General features: G+C 39.1%; 1 protein-coding gene across 1 annotated transcript in view; it reads left to right on the top strand.

Moving 5' to 3' along the window:
- ZNF652 (zinc finger protein 652) overlaps window positions 1–24141 on the top strand; it is a 76211-nt gene that overhangs the window by 43193 nt on the left and 8877 nt on the right. The window contains exons 2-5 of the mRNA XM_006889320.1: window positions 17907–19073; window positions 21649–21796; window positions 22141–22256; window positions 22629–22773. Coding sequence (XP_006889382.1) covers window positions 18171–19073; window positions 21649–21796; window positions 22141–22256; window positions 22629–22773 — 1312 coding nt within the window. The 5' untranslated portion in view covers window positions 17907–18170. The remainder of the gene's footprint in view (window positions 1–17906; window positions 19074–21648; window positions 21797–22140; window positions 22257–22628; window positions 22774–24141) is intronic.

Consider the following 24141-nt stretch of genomic DNA (forward strand, 5'->3'; position numbering starts at 1 on the left):
GCCAAGAGCACAATTTACAGGCATCAGTTCTTCTTCAGTCTTCCATATTCATTGTCTAACTTTTAGTTGCATGAGAAGAAATTGAAAATACCTTGGCTTGGATAAAACACACTTTAGTCTTTAAATTGATACTTTTGCTCTCAGGCTGGTCCTTTACAGGATATTTTCCCAATGCAACGTGTCTTTTGTTTCATTTCGTGACTGCTGCTACCCTATGTGTTGAGAAAAATAGCCTAGCATTGACCAAAAGTTGCTTTCTTGAACATAGTTATTTAGTTCAGTAGTCTGTTTTCAAAAGGGCTGCTTGTGCACATACACTGGCTATTAGAAATAATGTTGCTGTGAATATGTTGTATTCACACACACACACACACACACACATATATATATATATATATATATATATGATATAAAATAGAGTTTTACATCAACATACATTTTTGTTTGTTTCCTTGGGGTATATACCTAGTAATGGAATTACTGGATCATAGAATAACTTTTGAGGAACAGCCCCACTGTTTTTTCTAAAGTGGCTGTACCTAGTTACATTTCCACGAGCAATGCATAAAACTTGCAATTTTTCCATATTCTTGGCAGCACTTGTTATTTTCTGATAATGGCCAACTTCCTGAGTTTGACATTAGGCTGGGAAAGGTCAGTGAAACAGAAAACGACTTTCAACTAGAAGGATTGGCCATTTGTCTTTTTGTGTGTGTGTATGTGGAATTATAAGAGTTCATATTCTGCATAATAGATCTTTGTTAGATTTATGCGGTAACATTTATTCCTAAATTTGTGGGTTTTCTCTTCACTTTCTTGGTAGCCTTATTTAACTATCAATTTTTTAAAAAAAATTAATAAAGTTTGATTTATCTGTTTGCTTCTTGCCGTTACGTACCATGGAGTTGACCGTGACTCATAGCGACCCTATGAAGAATGACTCTGAACCTTGCCCTAGCCTGAGCCAACCTCACTGTCTCCAGCATAATTGATACCATTGCCACAGTCACTGTATCTGTCAGTCCTTCTTGTCGAGGGTCTCCCTTTCTTACTTTGGCCTTCTGCTCTTCCAGGCTTGATGTCCTTCTCCAAGGATGATTCCTGACAACCTGCCCAAAGATTGTGAGATGGTATTTCACCATCCTTGCTTCCAAGGAGCTGCCAGGGTTTCTTTTCTGTTTGTTCTCTTGTCAGTCTCTGGTATGTTCTGTGCTCTTCTCCAGCAGTCTTTTTAATTTGTCCTCATTTCCCAATCATCCCTTTTCACTATGCAAAAACATGCGCAATATACCCTGAAATTACTCATTTCTCTGATCTGCCACTATGATATCTACTTAAGAAAAATCTTTTCAAATATGGAAGAGAGCCAAGGCTGAAAGTCCACATTGTGCTAGGAATTTTACCTTTGCTGTAAGTTAAATCTTTATAGCAACCTATTGAGATAAATGTAGTTATTTTCATTTTACAAAGGAACATAGGGAGCTCTGGTGGCCTGGTGGCAAAAAGCTGCACTGCAATCCCAGAGGTGCGCGGTTTGAATCCACCAGATGCTCTGCTGGAGAAGGAGAAGCAATGTCCTCCTCCTGTACTAGTCAGATCTGATTTGACGGTACACACACACAAAATAATAATTTTTTAAAAAACAACAAGAACAAAAAAAACAAAACAAAACAAAACAAAGGAACAGTCTGAGTTTGGGGAGATGGGAGTTGGCTTGTCCAGGGTCATACAACTAACTAAGAAGGCACTGGGGTTCCTACTAAGCTTTGATTCTACAAGCTTTGAAAGCAGCCATTCTGTTGCTAGAAGATGAACTGTTAATACAATCTTAACTTAGAACAGGTTCACTTACTTTGTAAGTATCACTTACTGTGATATACAAACTGCAGGTGGACCTGTTTGGAAATTGGGAATAAATCCAAATGAATCCAGTAAGCAGCCAGTTAATATCTCACCCAAATTCTAAATTGCTTTCATGTACTGTTGATTCAGAACTGACTCATAGCTGACCCTACAGCAGGTTTTCAGAGGTAGTAAATTGCATGGGAGGAGATTGCTCATCTTTCTCCTATGGAGCAACTGGTGGATTTGAACCTTGCACTTTTGGTTTGGTAACACAACTCCTTACTGTTTAGCCATCAGTGCTCCCTAAATTCTGAAGAGAAATGTGAATTACACTAGCTAAGAGTAAGATTTGGACCCTTGATTACTTTCTGCTTTTGTTTATTTATTTTAACTTTGTGCCTTTTCGATATTTATTTGATCAAGGCCTAAGTGTATATTTTGAAATCATGATGTTTATCATTTAACTCAGTAAGTGACAGTGGGGTTAAATGGGACCTGGAGTTAAGTAAAACTGAATTCTAGCCCTTGCTCTTTTGTTTATCACCACTGACAATGAGAAAGCCTTAAACTGAGCCTCAGCTATAAAATAAAAACAGCAGTCCAGGTCTTTTGTTGTAGGGCAGTGATGCTTAAATAAGTGAAAATCTATGTGCTTTTAGTCCCTGTCTTTCACAGTCTGTTTCTGATGTACCTGTGCTTTTAGTCCCTGTCTTTCACAGTCTGTTTCTGATGTACCTGCCTCCCTTTTCTGTCTGTCCTTCGAGACCCAACTCCTGCTCTATCTCATCTCTGAAATTTTCCTCACCATCCTCACCTCCTCACAACTTTTACACTATTTCATTATCGTCTTTAATGATAGTGTGCATTAAACGTTTGTTGTTGTTGATTGCCATCGAGTCGAGCACAACTCATAGCAACTCTATGAACTTTGAAGACCTAATGCCTTTCTATAACAATCGTAGTTTCTCCAAGTTCATAGAGTTTCCATAGGCATGTGGTTTAAGAAGTAGCTGCCACTCCTGCTTCCAAACTTGTCCTCGACTGGGAGTTCCACCATACACTGTCCACACTGGTAAACCATTATGATATTTGATACCTCAGTGACACAAGATTTGGCATCATAGCAAACCCAGAGTACCTCAGTACAACAAATTGACAAGGAGTGATATACAAAGTAGGAGAATGTTCCTCCAAAATATAACAACACTTGTCTCACTTAGCTTAAGTATCGTCAAGTCAAATACAACTCATAGCGACCCTATGAACAAAAGACTTGAACTCTGTTCTGTAATTAACATCACTTCTTTATGTTTATAGTTTCCAGAGGCATCTCGTTTAGGACGCGGATGCCACTCCTGCTTCTAAACACTGTCTGTGATGGGTAACCATCATGGCATTTAACACAGCTATGGCACAGTGATTGGCAAATCCAAATTATTCAGTAAAGCAAATAGACAAACGACTACCACTTAAAGAATGTTTATTCTCACATTAAAATGTTTAGGTGAGTATATTTGTTTAGTAAGTACATAATAGTGTTTACTGTTGATAAGGGAGCTCTGGTGGCCTAGTGGTAAGGAGCTTTGCCGCCAACCCAAAGACCTGCAGTTTGAATCCACTAGCTGCTCTGCAAGAGAAAGATGGGCAGTCTTCTCCTGTGAGATTTACTACCCCTGAAAATCTGCTGCAGGGTCAGCTGTGGGTTGATTCTGACTTGACAGTACATAACAACAACAATTAATAAGTAAGGAGATCTGATGGCCTATTAAAAAAGGAGTTGGGCTTCCATTTCAAAGGCAAACTTGAATCCACCAGCTGAAGAAAGATGGGAGTTTCCTGTGGTGCATTTTGCAGCCTATGAAAACCCACTTAAGGGTCAGCTATGAGTTGGTCCTGACTTGATGGCATCTAACAGCAATATTGATGATATAAGTATTCTTGAAATATTTGAATTATTAAGCATATTTAATTATAGTAACAACCTTATTATGTACTATTATTGGAAATTGAAGCATAGATAATAAATTTGCCTATCAGTCAGCTGGTAGGCTTTGGGCCATATTCTTTTTTTTAAAAAAAACATTGTTAATGTTTTGGGTTGTTTTTTTAATTATTTTAATGAATGTTTACAGAGATTTTAGATTTCCTTTCATTCATTGTTGCATTTTCCTCCCTGCCTGCCCCTCCCGCCAGTTTGCTCTTCTCTTTGAAAAGTAAAAGAAAAATTCCTTGATTGATATACAATACCCCCCCTCCCCAGTACACTTGGGCCATATTCTTAATGCAAGTAGTCTAAGTTCAAAGTTTGTGCTCTTAACCACTCTGCCTTGCTAGCTTTTGTTATTTTCTACTTATACTTAAGGTGCCTTGCGGTCTGTTCCCACTCAGTGAGCCTGTGCACAGGAGGGAAATACTGCCTACTCCTGTCCTCAGAGTCGTTGCTGTGTTTGAATCCATGGTACAGCTGCTCTGCCAGTCCATCTTGCTGGAGGTCTTTTTCTTTTTCCCTCTAACATTCTTCTTTTTTGCCAACAATTAATGTACTCCAAGCACTTGTCCTTCCTGACAGCATGTCCAAAGTACATGAGATAAAACCTTACCATCCTTGCTTCTAAAGAATCACTTATTGCAACAATGAATGAATGAAAACCCCAAATCTCTGTAAATGTTCATTAAAACTAATAAAATTTAATAATAATAAAAAAAAGAATCACTTATTGTTGGTTTTCATGTCTGTTTCTCTCATTGTTGATTTTGAGTACTGTTGAGTCAGATCTGACCCTGTTGAGTCAGTTTGACCCATAGCTGACCCTCCAGTAGGTTATCAGAGGCTGCGAATTGCATGGGAGTAGATTAACATCTTTCTCCCACGGAACGACTGGTGGGTTTGAATACATGCCTTTGGGATTGAAGTGCAGCTTCTTAACACTTTTAATTCTTTGATGGCTTCAACTCCTGTAATTCCTGATACATGTTGTTAGGTGTCATTGAGTAAACTACAACTTACAGCAACCCCCTGAACAATAAGTAGATCAGAACTATATCCTGTCCTGCAGCACCTATCACTGCCAAGCTCAAGCCCATTGTTGCAGTCACAGTATCAGTCCATCTCATTGAGAGTCTTTCTTCCTTTTATTTCACTGTCCCTGTGCTTTTCCCAGCATGATGTCTTTTTCCAAGAACTGGTATCTCCTGACAATATATATACCCAAAGTATGTGAGATGAAGTTTCACCATCCTTGCCTCTAAGGAACACTCTGGTTACACTTCCTCCAGCAGAGATTTGTTTGTCTTTTTGTCAGTCCACAGTGTATTTGATACTCTTTGCCAACACCACAGTTAAAAGCATTAGTTCTTTGGTCTTCCTAATTCATTGTTCAACTTTCACACACACATGACACAATAGAAAATATTGTGGCTGAGGTCAGGTCTTCCTTTTTCTTTAAACTGGCATTCTTGCTCTTTAACACTTTAAAAGAGATCCTTGAGGGGAGCTCTGGTGGCCTAGTGGTAAGAAGCTGCAACTACAATCCCAGAGGCACACGGTTCAAATCCACTAGATGCTCTGCCAGGGAAGGAGGGACAATCTCCTCCTTTACCAGTCAGATCTGATTTGACGGTACACTCACACAAAAATAATAAAATAAAAAAAAATTAGAAAAAAAAAGAGATCCTTGACAACAGATTAGTCCAGTGAAGCATGTCTTTTGATTTCTTGGCTGCTACTGCCATTGGTCAGTGCTTGACTTGATGGCACCTAATAGCAATAACAGCAGCAACTGCCGTCGGTGTTGATGGTAGATCCAAGTAATAAAATGAAACCACTGACAACCTCATTCTTTTCTTCATCTATCATGATGTGGCTTTTGGTCCAGTTGTGAGGATTTTTGTTTTCTTGAAGTCGAAGTGTATCCATATTGAAGACTGTAATCCCTGATCTACTTTAAGTGTTTCAGGTCTTCTTCACTTTCTGCAAGCAAGATTGGTTTTTTTTCATCTGCACTATGTAGGTTGTTGATGAGTTGGCTTTCAATTCTAATGCCACATTCTTCTTCATATAGTCCAGCTTCTCAAGTTATTTGCTCAGTATACATATTGAATAGATAATTAATGTTTAACAAATGTATGATAAATATGCTTTCTCTAACTGTATAGCATATAAATGCAAATTATTATTACCAGGGACTCTACAAGAGAAAAGACAGGTTCAGAAAACTGATGGAGGGTTGCTGAGTCAGAACCAACTCCAGGCAGTGAGTTTGAGTAAGGAGCACTATATGCATTTGGTAGGGAAGCTCTAGTGGCACAGTGAATAGGGAGTTGTGCTGTCAGCCCAAAGGTAGGTGGTTTGAATCCGCCAGAGGCTGTACAGGAGAAAGATGAGCAGTCCCCTTCCATGTCCTTTTCAGCCTCTGAAAACCCTCTGGAGGTTCAACCCCGAGTCACTTCCAAGTTGACAGCAGTGAGTCCAAGTGGAAGTATATGCATTTTGTAGGTTATAGTAGAATTTCCTAACCTATTCCATTTTGAAGCTTGTTTGAGTTCCATTTTCCAGATTGGCAAACTGAGGAGAATAGGCTGATAAAATTTAAAGTTTGTCAGTACCAAAAATTGGGTTTAAAATCAACCCTACTTATTCGTCTCATCATTTAGCCTGTTTGATCAGACATTCTTTACCATAATATTATTTGTGTAACAAAAATAAGGTCGAGGGGATCTAAATTATTATATATTCTAAAATTATTAACATTAAATAGCAGTTTAATATCTTGAATAGTTCACATATCCTATATACCTCATAGGATATATTGAACTGTCTTATTGGTGGAGAATATATTTTTTTTACAGAGGTTTTGGATTTCCATTCATTCATTGCCGCAATTTTCTCCCTGCCCACCCCTCCCCACCAGCTCGCTTACCCCTCTGAAGAGAGGAAAAAAAAAAAAGAAAAAAAAATTCCTTCATTAGTATACAATTCCCACGTCCCTTCCCCCCACCCCCCACCCCGAGTACACTTCTCTATGCAACCTTAATTCTGAATTCCTGTGCTAACCATAATACTCAATCATATATCACTTCTAATCTGTTCTTTCCCTCATCTGTTTCAATACAATATACATAATTTATCCAGTTTTTTCTGTCATACCCCCACCCTGATGTCAGACCCATTCTACAACAGTGGCACCATGCAGTATTTGTCCCTTTGTGACTGAGATATTTCACTCAGCATAATGTCCTCCAGGGTCACCCACTTTGAATAATGCATGAGTTCCTTTTTTTCAGTGCTGCATAGTATTCCATTGTGTGGATATACCACAGCTTCTGTATCCATTCGTTTGTTGATGGACCCTTAGGCTGCTTCCAACTCTTTGCTATTGTAAACAAAGCTGCAATAAACATGGGTGTGCATTGGTGGAGATTATTTTAAGGAAAGTCAGAACCTGCTAAGATTTCATTAATTTTAAAGCAAGAGGAAGCTACTGAATTAAAACAATAATAAAATAATCAGTGTTGACATGAGTTTTACAATTTAATTGCTAATTTTTGTTTTGTTGTTAAGTGCCGCTGAGCCACAGATGACTCATAGCGACCCTTTAAACAAAAGACCTGAACACTTGTATAACTTTCATCGTTTCTCCAAGTTCATAGGGTTTCCAGAGGCAAGCTATTTCAAATGTGGATGACAAATGGGACTGATATCAGGGTGGGGGTAAGACTGAGAAAAACTGGATAAATTGTGTATACTGCACTGAAACAGATGAGGGACTGAATAATTTAAAAGTGATGTATGATAGGGTATTATGGTTATCACAAGAGTCCACAATTAAGGTTCCATAGTGGAATGTACTTGGGGCGGTGGGAGGGGTGCGGGGGGATTGTATACCAGGGAGGGAGTCTTTCTTTTACTTTTGAAAGAGAGGAGTGAACTGGGGGGTGGGGGGAGAGGGCTGGGCGGGGAGAGACATGCAGCAGTGAATGAATGGAAATCCAAATTCTCTGTAAATGTTCATTAAAATTATTTAAAAAAATTAAAAAAGTGGATGACACTCCTGCTTCCAAGCTTGTTTTACTTAGAGAGCTCTGCCAAACACTGTCCACCATGGGTATCCACTATCACATTTGACACATCAGTGTTCATCCTCATAGCAACCATTAGGAGAGTTAAACAATTATCTCCTAGAGGTGCAGAGGGTTCTGGTGGGGGAGCTACTAAACCCAAAGGCTGCTCACTTCAGGCTGTTTGAGTTGACCAGAGACTCTGAGAGAGAAAGGACGGTTTTGGAAAACAGATGGAGGGTTGCTGAGTCAGAACTGACTCCAGGCAGTGAGTTTAAGGAGAACAGTTTTGGTTTTGAAAGTTTGAAAGTGACAGTTTAGATATTTTAAATTTTGTTTTAACCATTACTGGTATGTCATATTATTAATTTAGTATAAAATATATTGTGCTTGTAGTATTTGAATATTTTTGTTAGTGTACTTTCCTAGTTCCATTCTTATACTTCACTTCCTTCACTTTCATTCTGTCTTGCTTTTATTATTTATATATTTCAAAGATCAACTTAAATGTAGGCATGCAATTGATTTCAGTTCTATAATTTAACCCCTAAAACACAACTCTAATCACCCTAGCTTGTGGAAGGGTGGGTCGGATGTTTGTTGTTAACCTTCGTTGGACGAGAAGGGACTAGGAACTGGGAGGTGGGAAAAACCAACTACCTCTGTGCTTCCATCTTAACACTCACATCAGCTACAGACTCTGCCCCATCCTTCAAGGTTACCACAGATAGTAGTAATTCACCTGTCTTGCCACATTTCTCTTCTAAAAACCTCTGTATTTTACCAAAATGAGATACTGTAAGCATTTCGTGTTCAAGAATACGTATCACATGCATATTTCCTTCATCAAATAGCTTCCCCCCCTTCATTTCTGCCAGCCTAAAACCTGCCAACTCTCCAAAGCTTTAAAGAAATGTATTCTTTTACAAAATTTCTGATTTGCTTAACTAGAATGACTGCTCTCTTTTCTAAACTTTCAGATTAGTACTTTTTTTTACTGAATTTAAGCTTCTGAAAGGGAGGTCCAGTGGCCTAACCCATAGAGAGCTGATTGCACTGTTAACCCAATGACTGAGACTCTCTGGCAGTTTGACTCCAGCAGTGACTTCCCATGTGATTTTTGGAATCCTAGTGGAGGGTCAGTGATGAGTCTGTTATGACTCAATGGCAATGAATATAAGCACATCAGGAGCCCTAGTGTTACAGTGCTTCACATGCTGAGCTGCAAACTGAAAGGCCAGCAGTTTGAATCCACCAGCCAGCTTCACAGGAGAAAAAAATTATAGTCTCCTCCCATTGAGATTTCTAGCCTCTGAAACCCAGTGGAGAGCGACCATAAGTCAGAATTGATGTAGCATCAGTGAAGTTTTTCTGGGGGTGTTAAGGGTGCCTTTGAAATGTGGTGTTGGAGTAGAGTTCTGAATACTCCATGGATTGCCAAAAGAACAGTCAAATTTGTCTTCGAAGAAATGCAACCAGGGTGCTCCTCTAGAGGCAAGGATGGTGAAACATTGTTTCATATACTTTGGACATGTTGTCAAAGGTGGCTGGTCCTTGGAAAAAGACATAATGCTGACAAAGGTAGTGGATCAAAAAAAGAGAGGAGGACCTTCAACAAGAACAATTGACACAGTGACTGTAACAATGCATATCCAAGATTGTGAGGATGGTTCAGGACCAGCAAGGCTCAGATCTACACTACAGCACTAATAACAACAAAAATAAGCATATAATAAATATTACGTAGTTTTTTAAACCATGCAGACTTTAAAATAGCTGCCAGTTGACCAATGTGCCACTGATATATATTCCTAATGAGAAAAAAAGTGAGTGGTCTGCAAAAATAGCTGAAATGTGAATAAATATCAAGCCCTCTCTGTCACTTACTGACATACACACTTGGAGCTATCTTCCTAGCCATTCTTCCTGGTGGATAATTATTTTGGAAGAAATTTTCTAGAATCTTTTTCGATTCATGATAGATTTCATTTAGGGCTCATCTGTTTTATAGTTGTATGCTTTCCATTCAGCAGGACAAGGATCAGGCAGTGTGTTGGTAGTTGGAGTTTTGGAGGATTGATGGGATTAGTTCTGAAGAAAATGGAATGAAAAGAGGCAGCAGTACTTTACAAGGTTGCCCTTTGACTTGAAAAGACTAGCCACAAATTCAGTGTTTTAAAAGTGTGCTGTGCAGAGAATGCCTGGGTACATATTTTAATAACCTCAAATTCAATGCCATCGAGTTGGTTCTGACTCAGTGGCAATAAATATAAGTGAGCTCTGGTGGCCTTGTGGTAAGAAGCTGTACTGTAATACCAAAGACACATGGTTTGAATCCACCAGCTACTCTGAGGGAGAAGGACAGGCAGTCACCTCCCATGTGGTTTATTGCCTATCAGAACCCACTGGAGGGTCAGCAATGGATTGGTTCTGACTTGAGGACACACAACATCATGAGCACATAAGGCGACCTCGTGTTATAGTGAATCACATGCTGAACTAATAATTGAAAGGGCAGCAGTTTGAATCCCGCATCAGTCAATATCATGACAGTGGGTGTCTGAGGCTGTACATCATAAGGGAGGAGACTGCCCATCTTCGCTCTACAGAGCTGCTAGTGGATCTAAACTACCAGCTTTTCTTACAACCTGGTAAGTGTGTTTACTGTTTCCAGAGCCCCCTTTTTAAAAGGCTCATTTTCTGATTTATTAAGGTAAAAGACTCCCCTGTTATCCATCCCTTTGTCTTTTTAATTTTTTGCTTAGTAACGTTTGAGTCTGCTATTATCCTGAGACAGTTACTATAAGTAAGTTTAGTTGTCACATAGCTTGTAATTCTATGTGTTGGCTAGATCATTCTTCAGTAACAAACTACCCCCTAATCTAGATTGTTTAAAATAATGAAGATTTCTTTCTCACCAATATGACCATGAGATCTATGCTTATATCATTATCCTCAGTCATCCAGGCTGATGGAATAGCTGTCACGGACATACCAGCCACCATGGTAAGAGAAAAAAAGAGGTCTGAAGCATCTCTCATTGTACCTAAACACAGTAGCTTAGAAATGACTCACATTACTTATGTTTAAAACATGGTGGCCAGAATGAAACATGTGGCCCTATACAACTACAAGAGAATGTGGTAATACCAGGACCAAACAGTGTTTTACTGCTATTTATAAGGTTTCACTGACTATTTCTGAAGTGGATAGGCCAGTCTTACTTCCTAATTTGTCATAGTCTGAAAGCTCCATTGAAACCTGTCCCTTATATGTGACCCTGTTGGTATTATCATAGCAACATGCAAGCTGGCAGTATGACAAACTGACAGACAATTGGTGGTGAAAGCTGGACAGTGAATAAGGAAGATTGAAAAACAATTTATGCCTTTAAGCTATGATGTTGTCAAAGAATATTGAACCAAAACAACAAACAACTCTCTCTTGGAAGAACTGCATCGAGGATGCTCCATAGAAGGGAGGCTAGTATGACTCTAGCTCACATACTTTTGGCATGATATCAAGAGGAGCGAGTCCCTGGAGAAAGCCACTGTGTTTGGTAAACTAGAAGGTGGAGAGAAAGAGGAAGATCCCCTACAAGATGAGTGACACCGTGGCTGCGGCAGTGGCTTAACCACAGCAGAGATTATGAGGAGGACTCAAGACTGAGCAGTGTTTCTTTTGTTATATAAGGGTCGCTAGGAGTCAGAATCAACTCTACAGCATCTAACAACAACAGCTTTTACCAGGTAGAATCAACTCTACAGCATCTAACAACAACAGCTTTTACCAGGAAGATAGAGAGATGGAGAGACTTGATAAACACTATCATCTACCACAATCATCCTTTTGATCATCAGATTTTCGGCCTATTCTCTTTCCCCGGGAATGTTGTTATGTGCCATCGAGTTCTCCTATGACTCATAGGGAGCCTTTGTACAACAGCTCTGAAGCCTGCTCTATCCTGAGCCAGTCTCACTGACTCTGATATACCTACCACATTACTCAGTCACTGTGTCATTCCATCACATCCATATACAAAACAGGATGTATGTGAATGATTATATGCAAACCAATAAAAATTGTTTTAAGTTTTTAGAAGCATTGTGCTTTGGAAGAAAACCCCAACCTGTATCAATTATAATAATACAGACACAAACTTCACTACCGTCAAGTTGATTCCGACTCGTTGCAGCCCTATCAGAATAAAACTGCCCCATAGGTTTTCCAAGGCTGGAAATCTTTAGAGAAGTAGGCTGCCTCACCTTTCTCCTGTGAAAGGATGGGTTCAAACTAACTTTTGGTTAGCAGCCAAATTCTTTAACATTATACCACCAGGCCTCCTTAAAATAACACAATAGCAGGGAGCTTTGGTGGCCGAGTGGCAAGAGACTGCACTGCAATCCCGAAGGCATGTGGTTCAAATCTGTCAGATGCTCTGTTGGAGAAGGATGGGCAATCTCCACCTGTGCCAGTTGGATCTGACTCAATGGTATACAACAAGGGGAAAAACCAACCAAACAAAAAACACAATAGTATATTAAATCTCCACTGGCATTTGTACCCAGTTGAACCTTGGTGCATGTTGTTTCCTCTTGAGAGGTGGGGCCTTGAAGGCATTCACTTCTGATCAAGGCCAGTTTCATCAGGGATAGCCCCCAGCAAGAAGAAAGCTTTAAACAAAATTTTTAAATCCATGGGATGAGACATGTTCTATCCGTTTCACCAGGTATTTTATAAAGTAGAAAGTGAAGTCACTAACGTGTGCATTAAAGGAAGGAACAGATATAAGATATTTTGCTTTTTTTCCTTTTTTTATACTTTAAATGTGATTTTAATTAGATCTTCTGCAAGAAATTTAGAACACCAGTTAGTGAGGATAAACTTCTTTGGTGAGGGAGAATAAAGAACACAGGTAGCTTTTGAGCTGAGGAATGACTCTGATTTTTGGCAGAATTTGAGAGTTCACAACTTTCTGGTCAACCTTGTGCAGCTTTATAATCATGTTTCTGCTTCTCTTTGTCAAAGATCTCGCCCTCCTGGTGTCTGGGCTTCCATAGTTTCTTGAAATAAATTTTAGTGAGATGTTTTGGAATTTTCACACTACTAATGTCAGTCTTCACATTTGCATGCTATGCGTCAGAATGCTGGACAGTGACTAGGGATGATATAGAATTGATGCCTTCGAGCTGTGGTGCGGAGAAGAGTGTTGAATATACCATGGAATGCTAGGAGAACCAACAGGTTCGTCCTGGATAGGGTGAAACTGGGCTGCTCCTTGGAGGCAAGGATTCTGAAGCTTCATCCGACATACTTCGGGCATGTTGCAAGGAGGGACCAGTCCTTGGAGAGGGACATCATATTTGGGAGGATTGAGGGACAGTGCAAGAGAGAAAGACCCTCGATGAGATGGATCAATTAAGTGATTGGGATAATAGGAGTAGGTGTGTCGGAGACAGTGAGGTTGACACAGGATAGAGCAGGTTTTAGGGCTCTTGTGAGATTCATAGGGTCACTATGAGTCGCAAGTGACTTGATGGCACATAACAACAAGAACATCAACTTTAGTGGAGGTGGCAATGACAAACTTCTGGTGTGTCCACTGGACAGGAACTTGATTGAGGATTAGAGGCCTGGTCACAAGGAGCAAACCACTATACAGCTGCTTCCGGAAAACCACTCTCTTGCCTCGGTGGGGTCCCATGAGGATGATTAGGGTATGATGCTGGAGCACAGCTTCCTCACATGCTGACTGTAGAAGGGTGGTTTTTTTGCCATGGTTCAGCAGTTTCTGAGACACCTCATAAGTATGGTTATACCTAAGTATTTTGCCAAGTTTTACCACTAAGGTACCACCATTCTTATCACTGCCAGCTGGTTTTGTGACAGTAGCAAGAACCTTTTCCTCCTTTTCAACCCTGGATTTAGTTGCTGATTACTTCCTCTTGTACATGGCCTTCCAGGAATACATGGCCAATCAGGAATACCTGCTGATTGCCTGGACTAGGACAGGATGGCAGCTGCAGTGGGATGGCCCCTTCTTGAGCATTTTGCCTTTGCCCTTGGCCTTTTTAACTTTGCTACTGGCTAGCTACAATAACAACAGAGAGAGAGCTCTGTTGGCCTAGTGGATAAAAAGTGATGCTACCAAACCAAAGGTGGGTGATTTTAGTCTGCGGCCCTCAGGCCTGGTTGTAATTGGTTTTGGTCAAACATTCTTCGTGGTATAGCACTGGTCTGTCCTTTTGCTGTACAGAGGTAACTCGTTGTGGTTGTGATTCTGAACACTGTGACACTGATGTGTCCAATGTGATAATAGTTACTCATGGTGGACAGTGCTTGATGGAGCTCCCCGATTAAAACAAGCTTGGAAGCAGGAGTGGCATCCACTTCCAAAATGGCTTGCCTCTGGAAACCCTATGAGCTTGGAGAAATGATGAAAGTTATACAAGTGTCAAGTCTTTCGTTCATAGGGTCTCTCTGAGTCGTCTACAACTCGACGGCACTTAACAACAACAGCTGGCATCTACCTTCCATAGGAGAAATTCCCTCATAACCAAATGGACTGCTAAGAGACTGCTTTGATGAAGTTCAGGTTTAGCCTCTTTTTAGAAAATACCTTAACTAAGAGGTTTTACCATAGTGGTTGTGAAGACAAACCTTTCCTTTGATCCTTACTCAAAGACTGAATTCTAATCTGTCTTGGTAGCTCAGAGACCCGGTTTTACTTACAGCACTTGCCTCTTCTAACACTACAGGTCTCTTTATTGCTGATTGTAAATGGATCAGTTATTTTCTGAATTCATTCATTTTGTGTACTGATTTGACAAATGCAACCAACAATAAGCAACATACCTTCTTAATATTTAATTCTTCAAAAGGAGTTCTAGCAGCTTAGTGGTAACACGTTGCACTGCAATACCAAAAGTACACAGTTCAAATCCACCAGCTGTTCCACATGAGAAGAATAGGCAGTCCCCTCTCACACAATTAACTTCCTCTGAAAACATGCTAGAGGATCAGCTATGGTCGATTTTGACTGTTGACACAGCAGCAACAAACAGGAAGCTCTACTAGCCTACTGGTAAGAAACTGCAAAGCAATACCAAAGACACACAGTGCAAATCCACTAAATGCATTTAAAACGGAGCTTTAAAGTATACACCACTTTGTGCCTACAGGGCAGAAAGAAATATTTGGAAACTCATTAATGACTAACACAGAGGACCCCCCCCATAAACATTATTCTTCATATTTTTTCTTTTTCTTTCTGATTTTTTTCAACTTCTAGCTTTTGCTAGTGAATTGGATTTTATGGTCTCACCTTTATTGCTTAATTTGAGATAATATGAGTAAGTTTATTTAAGAGTGCTTATTTTATTTCCATGGGCCAGAAGTTTTAGCATATGCAAAATAAAGATATGAGAATGTTCCTACTTAAAATATTAGTCATGAGACTATTTGTATGATGCATAAAAATAGATAGTGGCGGGAATAGGGTTTAAATTATTCTGGGGTGCCATTTGTCATGAAGGAGTTCTGGTGGCCTAGTGGTAAAAAGCTGTAGTCCCAGAGTCATGTGGTTTGAATCCACCTGTTGCTCCATGAGAAAAGGATGGGCAGTGTCTTCCTGTGTGGTTTACTGCCTCTGGAAACCCTCTAGAGGGTCACCTGTTGGTCGTTTCTGACTCCACAGTACATGACAACATTTGTCATAGGAGAAATAGGAAGGTTGTAATCTCTGGAGTTAAGTAGGCCTGAGATCAAATGTTGCCTCTGTTCTTGAGTAGATAAGTTATCTTTTGAAATAAAAAAATATTTCTAATAAATTATTTAACTTCTCTAAGCCTTATTTTTTACAAATAAGAGAATATAAATATATCTATTTAACTCTTAAAGCGTGTTGATTTTTAATGTCATTCCTTTTTGAAATTCCACTAAAATGCAAATGAACTTATTCTTTAAAAGTATATAGGCTACTCCTCCATATTTCCTTTCAAGAAGGAAGATTTGTCCCTTTGGTATGTAACTTTCTAATAAGTCTTTTACCTTAAAATATATGTGTGTGTGCGTGTGTGTGTGTGTGTGTGTGTTACAGTCACAAGAACAAAAGAAATGAAAGCGAAATCAGTAGTAGGAGAATATAATTATCAGCTGTGAATTATGCATAGTCATAAGCAATAAGAGTTGATTCAACAAAATGTGATAATTAGGAGAGTGAGGAAATATTTGGGAACAATGTGGTCAGAAAACTATAGTGGAAGATAAGTAAAATCTACAATTGAAGTCTAGAAATCTATCATTATTTAGAAATATGGGAGCAAATAACTAAACACCTAGATGTGTGGGAGACAGGTAAAACAGGTGAATGTTACTGCCTCTGGAATGTGGGACTCAAAGGGTAGGACAGAAGATTTGCTATAAACATAGTGGTATATTTGCCTTTAAAAAGGTTGAATTAGTTGATTTTTTTTAAAAAAAGTTCTAAAATTTCTACCAAGTTTTATGATAGATATTATGTAAAAAAGATGAGTAATAAACATTATATAGACTCAGAGATAGCAGACATTCAGTAAATAATAGCTTCCTTCCTTTTGTCACCTAGACAGAGTGCAGTAATAGTCAGATGACTCAGAGGTTGGTGGTTGAGTAAACAGCATTGTGCTTTGTCACAAAAGCAAATTATGTCTAATCCTTTTTAAAAAAAAATTCTTGGAACCATCATCAACCTGATGGTTGCTGTTTCTTAGAATTTTTTCTTTTGTGCAACTGACAAACCACAGAGTTATTGAGTGTATCTTGTGAGCTATGTGTAGAACACATTTTGAAGTTGAAACTTACTCCAGTGTACTTGAAATCTATACTTGGATTATAAGTTATTTAAAGTCAGAGGTATTTTCTCTCCTATAATTATGCCAACTGACTGCTTTATTTCTCTAGTCCGTAATGCCTACCCCACTACACCTTTGTTCTATAAGCTTTCACTGTGGTGGATGTTTGCGATTAATACTGTAAAGAAAGCCAAGTAACATAAACCCTTTGTGTGTTTTATGGAAGACTCAGGTTGCATAATTGGACTGCAAACTCCTCGTAGACAGAGCCAATATATTCCATATCTCCCTATATTCCATATAGTCATACCATCTTTTAGACTAATGAATGCTGTGCAATAGTGCGTATTCATTTACTCATTAGATAATTACTAGACATGTTTATTATTTGCCTAATCACTTTGTGATGGGAAAGTCTGCTGTTAGGGACCTCTCCAAAGTACTGAAGAACAATGGTGTCTCTCTGGAGACTAAGGTGCGTCTGATACAGGCCATGGTCTTTACAATCACTTGTTAATGCATCAGAGAGTTGGACAATGACTAAGGAGAATAGAAGAAGAATTGATGCCTTTGAGCTGTGGTGCTGGAGAAGAGTATTGAGGGTACCATGGACTGCTAAGAAAACAAACAGATTCATCCTGGAGAGGGTTAAACCGGGCTGCTCTTTGGAGGCAAGGATTCTGAGGCTTCGTCTGACATACTTTGGTCATGTTGTAAGGAGAGACTGGTCCTCAGAGAGGGACATCATGCTTGGGAGGGTGGAGGGACAGCACAGGAGGGGAAGGCCCTCTATGAGGAATAGGGTTTAATAGTGACGGGTAATCGGGATGGATGTGTCAGAGACAGTATGATTGGCACAGGACAGAGCAGAGTTTAGGGCTGTTGTACATAGGGTTGCTATGAGTCACAAGCAACTCGACAGCACATAACAACAAAACAATCACTGTACAAAACTGTAAGAGTAGTTTTATGAACTGGACGGATGTATTTGTGTTACAGAGTTTATGTTCTCATAGAAACTTGGTAATAACCTGTCCTGAGCTGTTTTAGCATTCATTATATATAAAAAGTCTGATAATTTTAAGTTGTGTCTGCTGTATGATTTAAGTGTATGCTTTAAGAAGGAAATGGTATCTTACTATTTTTCCCCTCTTTTTTTTTCTTTCTTTGTAGATAAGATGCTCTAAGCCATCTGCAGCTCTCTTCAAAAGAAAAGTCACTAATGTTCTGCTCTTGCCATAATACCAAATCTTTTTTGACTTATGCTTTGGTGCTGCACACTGGAAGAATTGCACACAGGTTCCAGAATATCTTTTTAATTTTTTTTTTTATTTGAGTGGTTCTTTGGATGGAAAAAGATTAAAGTCTTAATGATTACTGTTTTTTTAAAGCTTTTTCTCCATATCTGAATTGCTTAATAAATTGGGCCACTTACCAATGAGCCACGTGGCCAGTTCCTGTCAGGAGCTGGTTGAAAATTGTTCTGTGCATGTAGCGGGGATGGCACAAGAAGAAAGCCGTCGTGGTCAAGTGCCATCTGCCTTTTATCATGGTGCCAACCAAGAACTTGACCTATCCACCAAAGTGTACAAAAGGGAATCAGGAAGTCCTTATTCTGTGTTAGTAGACACCAAGATGAGCAAACCACATCTCCATGAAACAGAGGAACAGCCATATTTCAGGGAGACAAGATCAGTGTCTGACGTGCATGCTGTTAAAGAAGACCAGGAGAATTCTGATGACACAGAAGAGGAGGAGGATGAAGAAGTCTCTTACAAAAGGGAGCAGATCATAGTGGAGGTAAACCTTAATAATCAAACATTAAATGTATCTAAAGGGGAAAAGGGTGTCTCTTCTCAGTCCAAAGAGACTCCTGTTCTTAAGACAAGCAGTGAGGACGAAGAGGAAGAGAGTGAGGAAGACCCCACAGATGACAGCAATGAGTATGGAGAGAATGAAAGGCAGAAGAAAAAGGAGAAGACGGTGGAGAAAGTTCGCGTTGCACAGAGGAGGACGAGACGAGCAGCTTCTGTGGCTGCAGCTACCACTTCCCCTACTCCTAGAACTACCAGAGGTCGTAGGAAGAGTGTAGAACCACCTAAGCGTAAGAAGCGGGCCACAAAAGAGCCCAAAGCACCAGTCCAGAAAGCTAAGTGTGAAGAGAAAGAGACTCTGACCTGTGAGAAGTGCCCCAGGGTGTTTAATACTCGCTGGTACCTGGAGAAGCACATGAACGTTACTCACAGGCGCATGCAGATTTGTGATAAATGTGGCAAGAAGTTTGTCCTGGAAAGTGAGCTGTCCCTTCACCAGCAAACAGACTGTGAAAAAAATATTCAGGTAGGTTTCTTCACCGAGAGGGCACACTTCCCAGGATAGAATCTGGCTGTTCAGATTCATCTAGTATCTGCCCAAGAGAATAAAGTACAGTAGAGGCTGAAGGGACAGATTTCACCAGTTTATTTTTCCAAAAACTCCTACTTTATTCTTTTTTCAAACTGAGTCCTTATCTTTTATTTCCAAAGCATTAAACTTAACTGACGCTGGACTAGTGGGAACCCCCAGGTACATTGGAAAAAGGATGTTGTAGGTGATTGACCAGGAAGGAGGTCAGCACCTACTTTGCGCTGAGATTCCCTGTTTTTAGGACTGCTCGTGTAATAGAATTCATTCTGGCATCTTCTCAGTCTGGTGGGGGATACTGAGTGTCAGGAGTAGAGAAAGGCCCCTTTCTAGGGTTAAAAGGATGCCAGATTCTAGTGCATCTGATGGGGACAAAAACCAGCATGACTCAGAGCGGTGGAAGTGGAAGATCTCCAGGAGTGAGTTTGCTTTTACCAGTGGAGAGATGACAGCACTAAATTTGTCAAGAGGCTGAGCCCATGGGAATGTGCAAACTTTAAACAAGGCTAAACTGGGTGAAAATGTTACCCACCTGGGAGTAGGGTTACATAACCACAATGCAGTATTTTAAGGTAACAACACATGGTATTCACATCAGGCTGGTGTTCTGAATGAAAGAACTGTACTGTTGTAGGTTAAGAGGTATGCTAACTATGTTCTGTTGAGTGGATTGCAACTGTATTGTGTTTGCACATGTGCATGCATGCTTATGACTCTTCATAAAAGAAAGGTAAGTCTGTTAATGTCTCCCTAAGCTATATAAATTAGTAATATTTTACACTATTTTAATCTAAGCTTTTAAAAGATTAAATTTTTTTTGTTTGGATTGTTTTGGAGTTTTGTGTGTGTATGTGTTCCTTTCATATTTATAAGTATTGCTTTTCCTCTATTGCTTTTTTAATCAACAACTGAAATCATTGCTTTACATTAAAGACATTTTAAAAAAATATATATCTAAGTTGCAGTTGATAAAAAATTGACTGATTTCTAATTTCCCATTTGTAACTGGATCTCAGACACACTGAGTAAGTAAATGAAGACTGACTTAACAGTACCTGCCAGCACCCTGGTTTGGCTGCAGCAGGTCAAGCCAAAGGAAATGTGGTGCACTACTGCACCCTAGAGGTCAAATTTAGGTTCCACACAGTGAGTCATTGTTGAAAAGGCGTTCTTGGTCTTCACAGCTTTTTACTTTTATTTGCTTCATTAAATTACAGGAAACGAGAAATTGAATAAACCCTTTTTTGTGTGACATACCTCACTACTCTTCACATAGTACATGGAAGCCTGTGACTAGGTTATTTGGATTCTGATACAGGAGTTCCCTTTAAAGAATGTTGTGCTTTGTTCTAACCTAGAGATTCTAGTAAATGATAAAGACCTGGTCACAAGTGAAAATCAAAACCCTGCCCATAGACTGCCTTCTGGAGCTAGTTTTCCTTTTCTAGAGCAAGATCCTGCCTAAGGCTTGTCTTTCTAGTTCTTCGCAAGGTTTCTTATTTCCTGAGGTGACAGTGATATTCAGAGATCTTTATTTACAGCAAATCCTGTCTTACTCCTTTAAATATTCCAGGACTTAATGATGAATCAAAAGCTTTCTGGTACTGTATTGCTTTAACCAGAAATTTTTGTTTTGAAACACTTGATAGCAGACATTCCAGGCTGTTAAGGATACAGGGAACTAGGTAGATAGTATTTCCTGTAGATTTTAAAAAGAGACATTTGGAACTAAGCATTAGTGGAAAGGGAAAGTAGAACAAACCATTTCAAGGTTCTATTACATTATTGTTAGAGGAATTTAAATTTGGGGAAAGAAAGTAAAATCTCAATTACTTGTGCTTTTGAAGGCTCTAAGTGCATTCTGTAAGACAAAGACATTTCCTCATGCTACAGATCTGTGTTGTATGTGCTGAGCTGGAACTCTATAGTTGACTCTCCAACAGGTTTTCAAAGGCAGTAAATTGTGCAGGAGAAGATTGCCCATCTTTCTCTCTTGGACAAACTGGTGGAATCAAACCATGTGCCTCTGGGTTGGCATCACAACTCCTTACACTGAAGCCACTGAGCTCTCAATCTATCTATAGTTATTATTACATCTTTTATTAATTATTTACTTATACATATTTAAATTAACTTGCATTCTATGCATACTAATTACATCGTGACTCATATGAGAGGAGGCTGCATTTGGTAATCCATGTATTTATAAAAGGGAAGGTTCCTTTAATAGTTATGTGCTAACTTGGTAATGGTAGTGAAGCTTCCCATTTCTTCTTTTTTTCATTTTCACCATTCTTTTCATATTCCCAACGTATCTCTAAAAGAAGCTTCTTTTAAAATAGAATGTGTATAGTCGTTGGTATTAGAATCTGGACTCCCTGGAGGAGTCACGTTGTGTGGGTGCTGGCTCTGTGCTGTGAATCCTAAGCACATTCACTCCACTTGCCATAAGGCAGGAATGGCTTTCTCTAAGTCCCTATAAATAAAGATTGTTTCTGTTTGTCCTGTTCAGTGTGTTTCCTGTAATAAATCATTCAAGAAACTCTGGTCACTTCATGAACATATCAAGATTGTCCATGGATATGCAGAAAAGAAATTTTCCTGTGAAATTTGTGAGAAGAAATTTTATACTATGGCTCATGTACGGAAACACATGGTTGGTAAGTTTTTGGGGGTTTACCCCCCCTTCTCTCACATCTCTACTTTTCTCTTGTTCTTTGTTTTTGATGCTCTGGATTGGGCAGGATATGAGAAAATACCTTATACTAATCAATTTTGACTTGTTAAAACTAACTGCGACATGTCTTCAGTAAGCATCGCCAAATTGGGTGGTATCCTTTTCCACACCAGATTTCTTTTCAGCGTTGTTAATGTATTTTTCTCTTCAGAACATTGGTATTAAATCCTCACAAATTAGAGTGTAGAACTTTAAGATGGCATGATTGCTTTACAGTTGGACGTTTGCTTTTTGTTGGGCTTATTTTCAGTGTATTCTGTGTTGCAGCACACACAAAAGACATGCCATTTACATGTGAAACCTGTGGAAAATCATTTAAACGCAGTATGTCACTCAAGGTGCACTCCTTGCAGCATTCTGGAGAGAAGCCCTTCAGATGCGAGGTAAGGAGGCATGCATTTGCCAGAGGGCTAGCTTTTGTGTACACAGGCAGGCAGTGAGGGGGCCTTTAATCATTTAAAGTGTACAATTGCATTTCTACAAAATCATCAGGTGAAATGTCATTTTTAATGATTTTAACTCCCCTAGGTTAGCTTACATTGGAGCATAACACAGGAGTTCTTTTTCTTTCCTCAGTTATTCAGAAAAGTTGGTATACTTCAGGGATAATTGGATGAGAAAATGTTCCCTTTGTTATTGACACAAACATTCTCTCTTTTGAGTATGATGAATAAATCTAATCTCAGTATGTTGGGGTGATCTCAAGCGAGGTTCCTGTGCTTGACATTCAAAAATCTCCACTGTGTCCAATCCAGAACTGTGACGAAAGGTTTCAGTACAAGTACCAGCTACGCTCCCACATGAGCATCCACATTGGGCACAAACAGTTCATGTGCCAGTGGTGTGGCAAGGATTTCAACATGAAGCAGTACTTCGACGAACACATGAAAACACACACTGGTAAGATTTTTTTTTTTATTTTTTAGGAAAAGTGTAAGTATGTCTCAAACATTTATTGATAAGCATCTGTGTCCGTTTATTTAAAATTTTAGACCATAAAAATCTGCATTTTAAGTGAAAACCCCACTTTAAATGAACCTGATATATAAAAATACAGCCTTGTGTTACTGAAAACTTGGGCTTTCATAGCTCTTATCTATTTAAAAAGAAAAGATTGTTTGTGTGTTCCTTTATATATAATAACTTCTGTACCTGAGGTTCAAGAATTCCTGATTGTACAAAAATGTTTTTCTGTGTGTACATGGTATAGATCTAAGGGAAGGGCCTTTCAGGACCTAATGTCTAAAAGATACACAACACTGTCTGCTTTAAATAGAATGTTTTAAAAATCTGGCTGAATTTTATTTACTAGCATTTACTACTTTTCAAGAAGTTAAATAGTACTTTAACAAGTTTGTGTGCTTTGAGGGGAATATACTCTACAGCATGCATTTAAATCTTAATGGTTTTATTTTCTAACCTCCAAGGAACTGGCTGAAATAATAGCTCCCCCTGTAAATTCTAACATTGTTTTTCGACCTTAACTTGGCATTTTGGGATAAGTTATGTTTATACAAATTGAACATCATGAAAACAAATTTCATTCAGGTTTCTTTTAAAAAAAAATCTTATCTTGAGATTCTTGGTTTACAAAGTAGCAGAGCAAGGAAGAGGCATAGGATTGTCTTTTTTTAGCCTGCAATTCTTTTTGCTTATGAGGAAACTCTGCCCATGGCTGGGTCTTGTTTCCATTTCTCTCTTGAAGTCCAAAGAAAGATCCTTGCCTAGAGGACTTCTTTCTCATTCATACCAGAGTCCTCTCAGCTTAATAAGGATTACATTAGAAGAGGAGTCAGGAGAGGAACTAAATTAGTTATGGTAAACCTTAAAAAGTAACAGTAATTTTGAAGCCATAGACTACATGGATATAGCAGGATATATCCGAATATTAACGTATTCTCTTACAATTTTGATGCTTCTTGGATAGGCTCTTAGTTCAGTCACTAGTTATAACTTTTGTGTTATTCAGCAGAAAACTATGGGACTATACCAGACAGGTTTTTTTGAGGGCAGATGTTGTGTCAAATTCACACACAATGCTTAGCATAGAGTAGGTGACTGACAAATATTTGTCACATAGCTTCTTTGATGCTTAAAAGGTCCCTATGTTTAAAAAAAAAAGAGTCTCTGTGTGTATAGGGTAGAAAATCGATTGGAGGATGTGGAGTAAGAATAAAACCCAGACCAGCTGTCATTGAGTGAACTCTGACTCGTGGCTATCCCCTGTGTGTCTGAGTTACTGTGCTCTGGAGTTTTCAAGCTCCAAAT

Source organism: Elephantulus edwardii, unplaced genomic scaffold, assembly GCF_000299155.1.
Source record: "Elephantulus edwardii isolate Elephantulus edwardi_28Jun2011 unplaced genomic scaffold, EleEdw1.0 scaffold00077, whole genome shotgun sequence".
Lineage (NCBI taxonomy): Eukaryota > Metazoa > Chordata > Mammalia > Macroscelidea > Macroscelididae > Elephantulus > Elephantulus edwardii.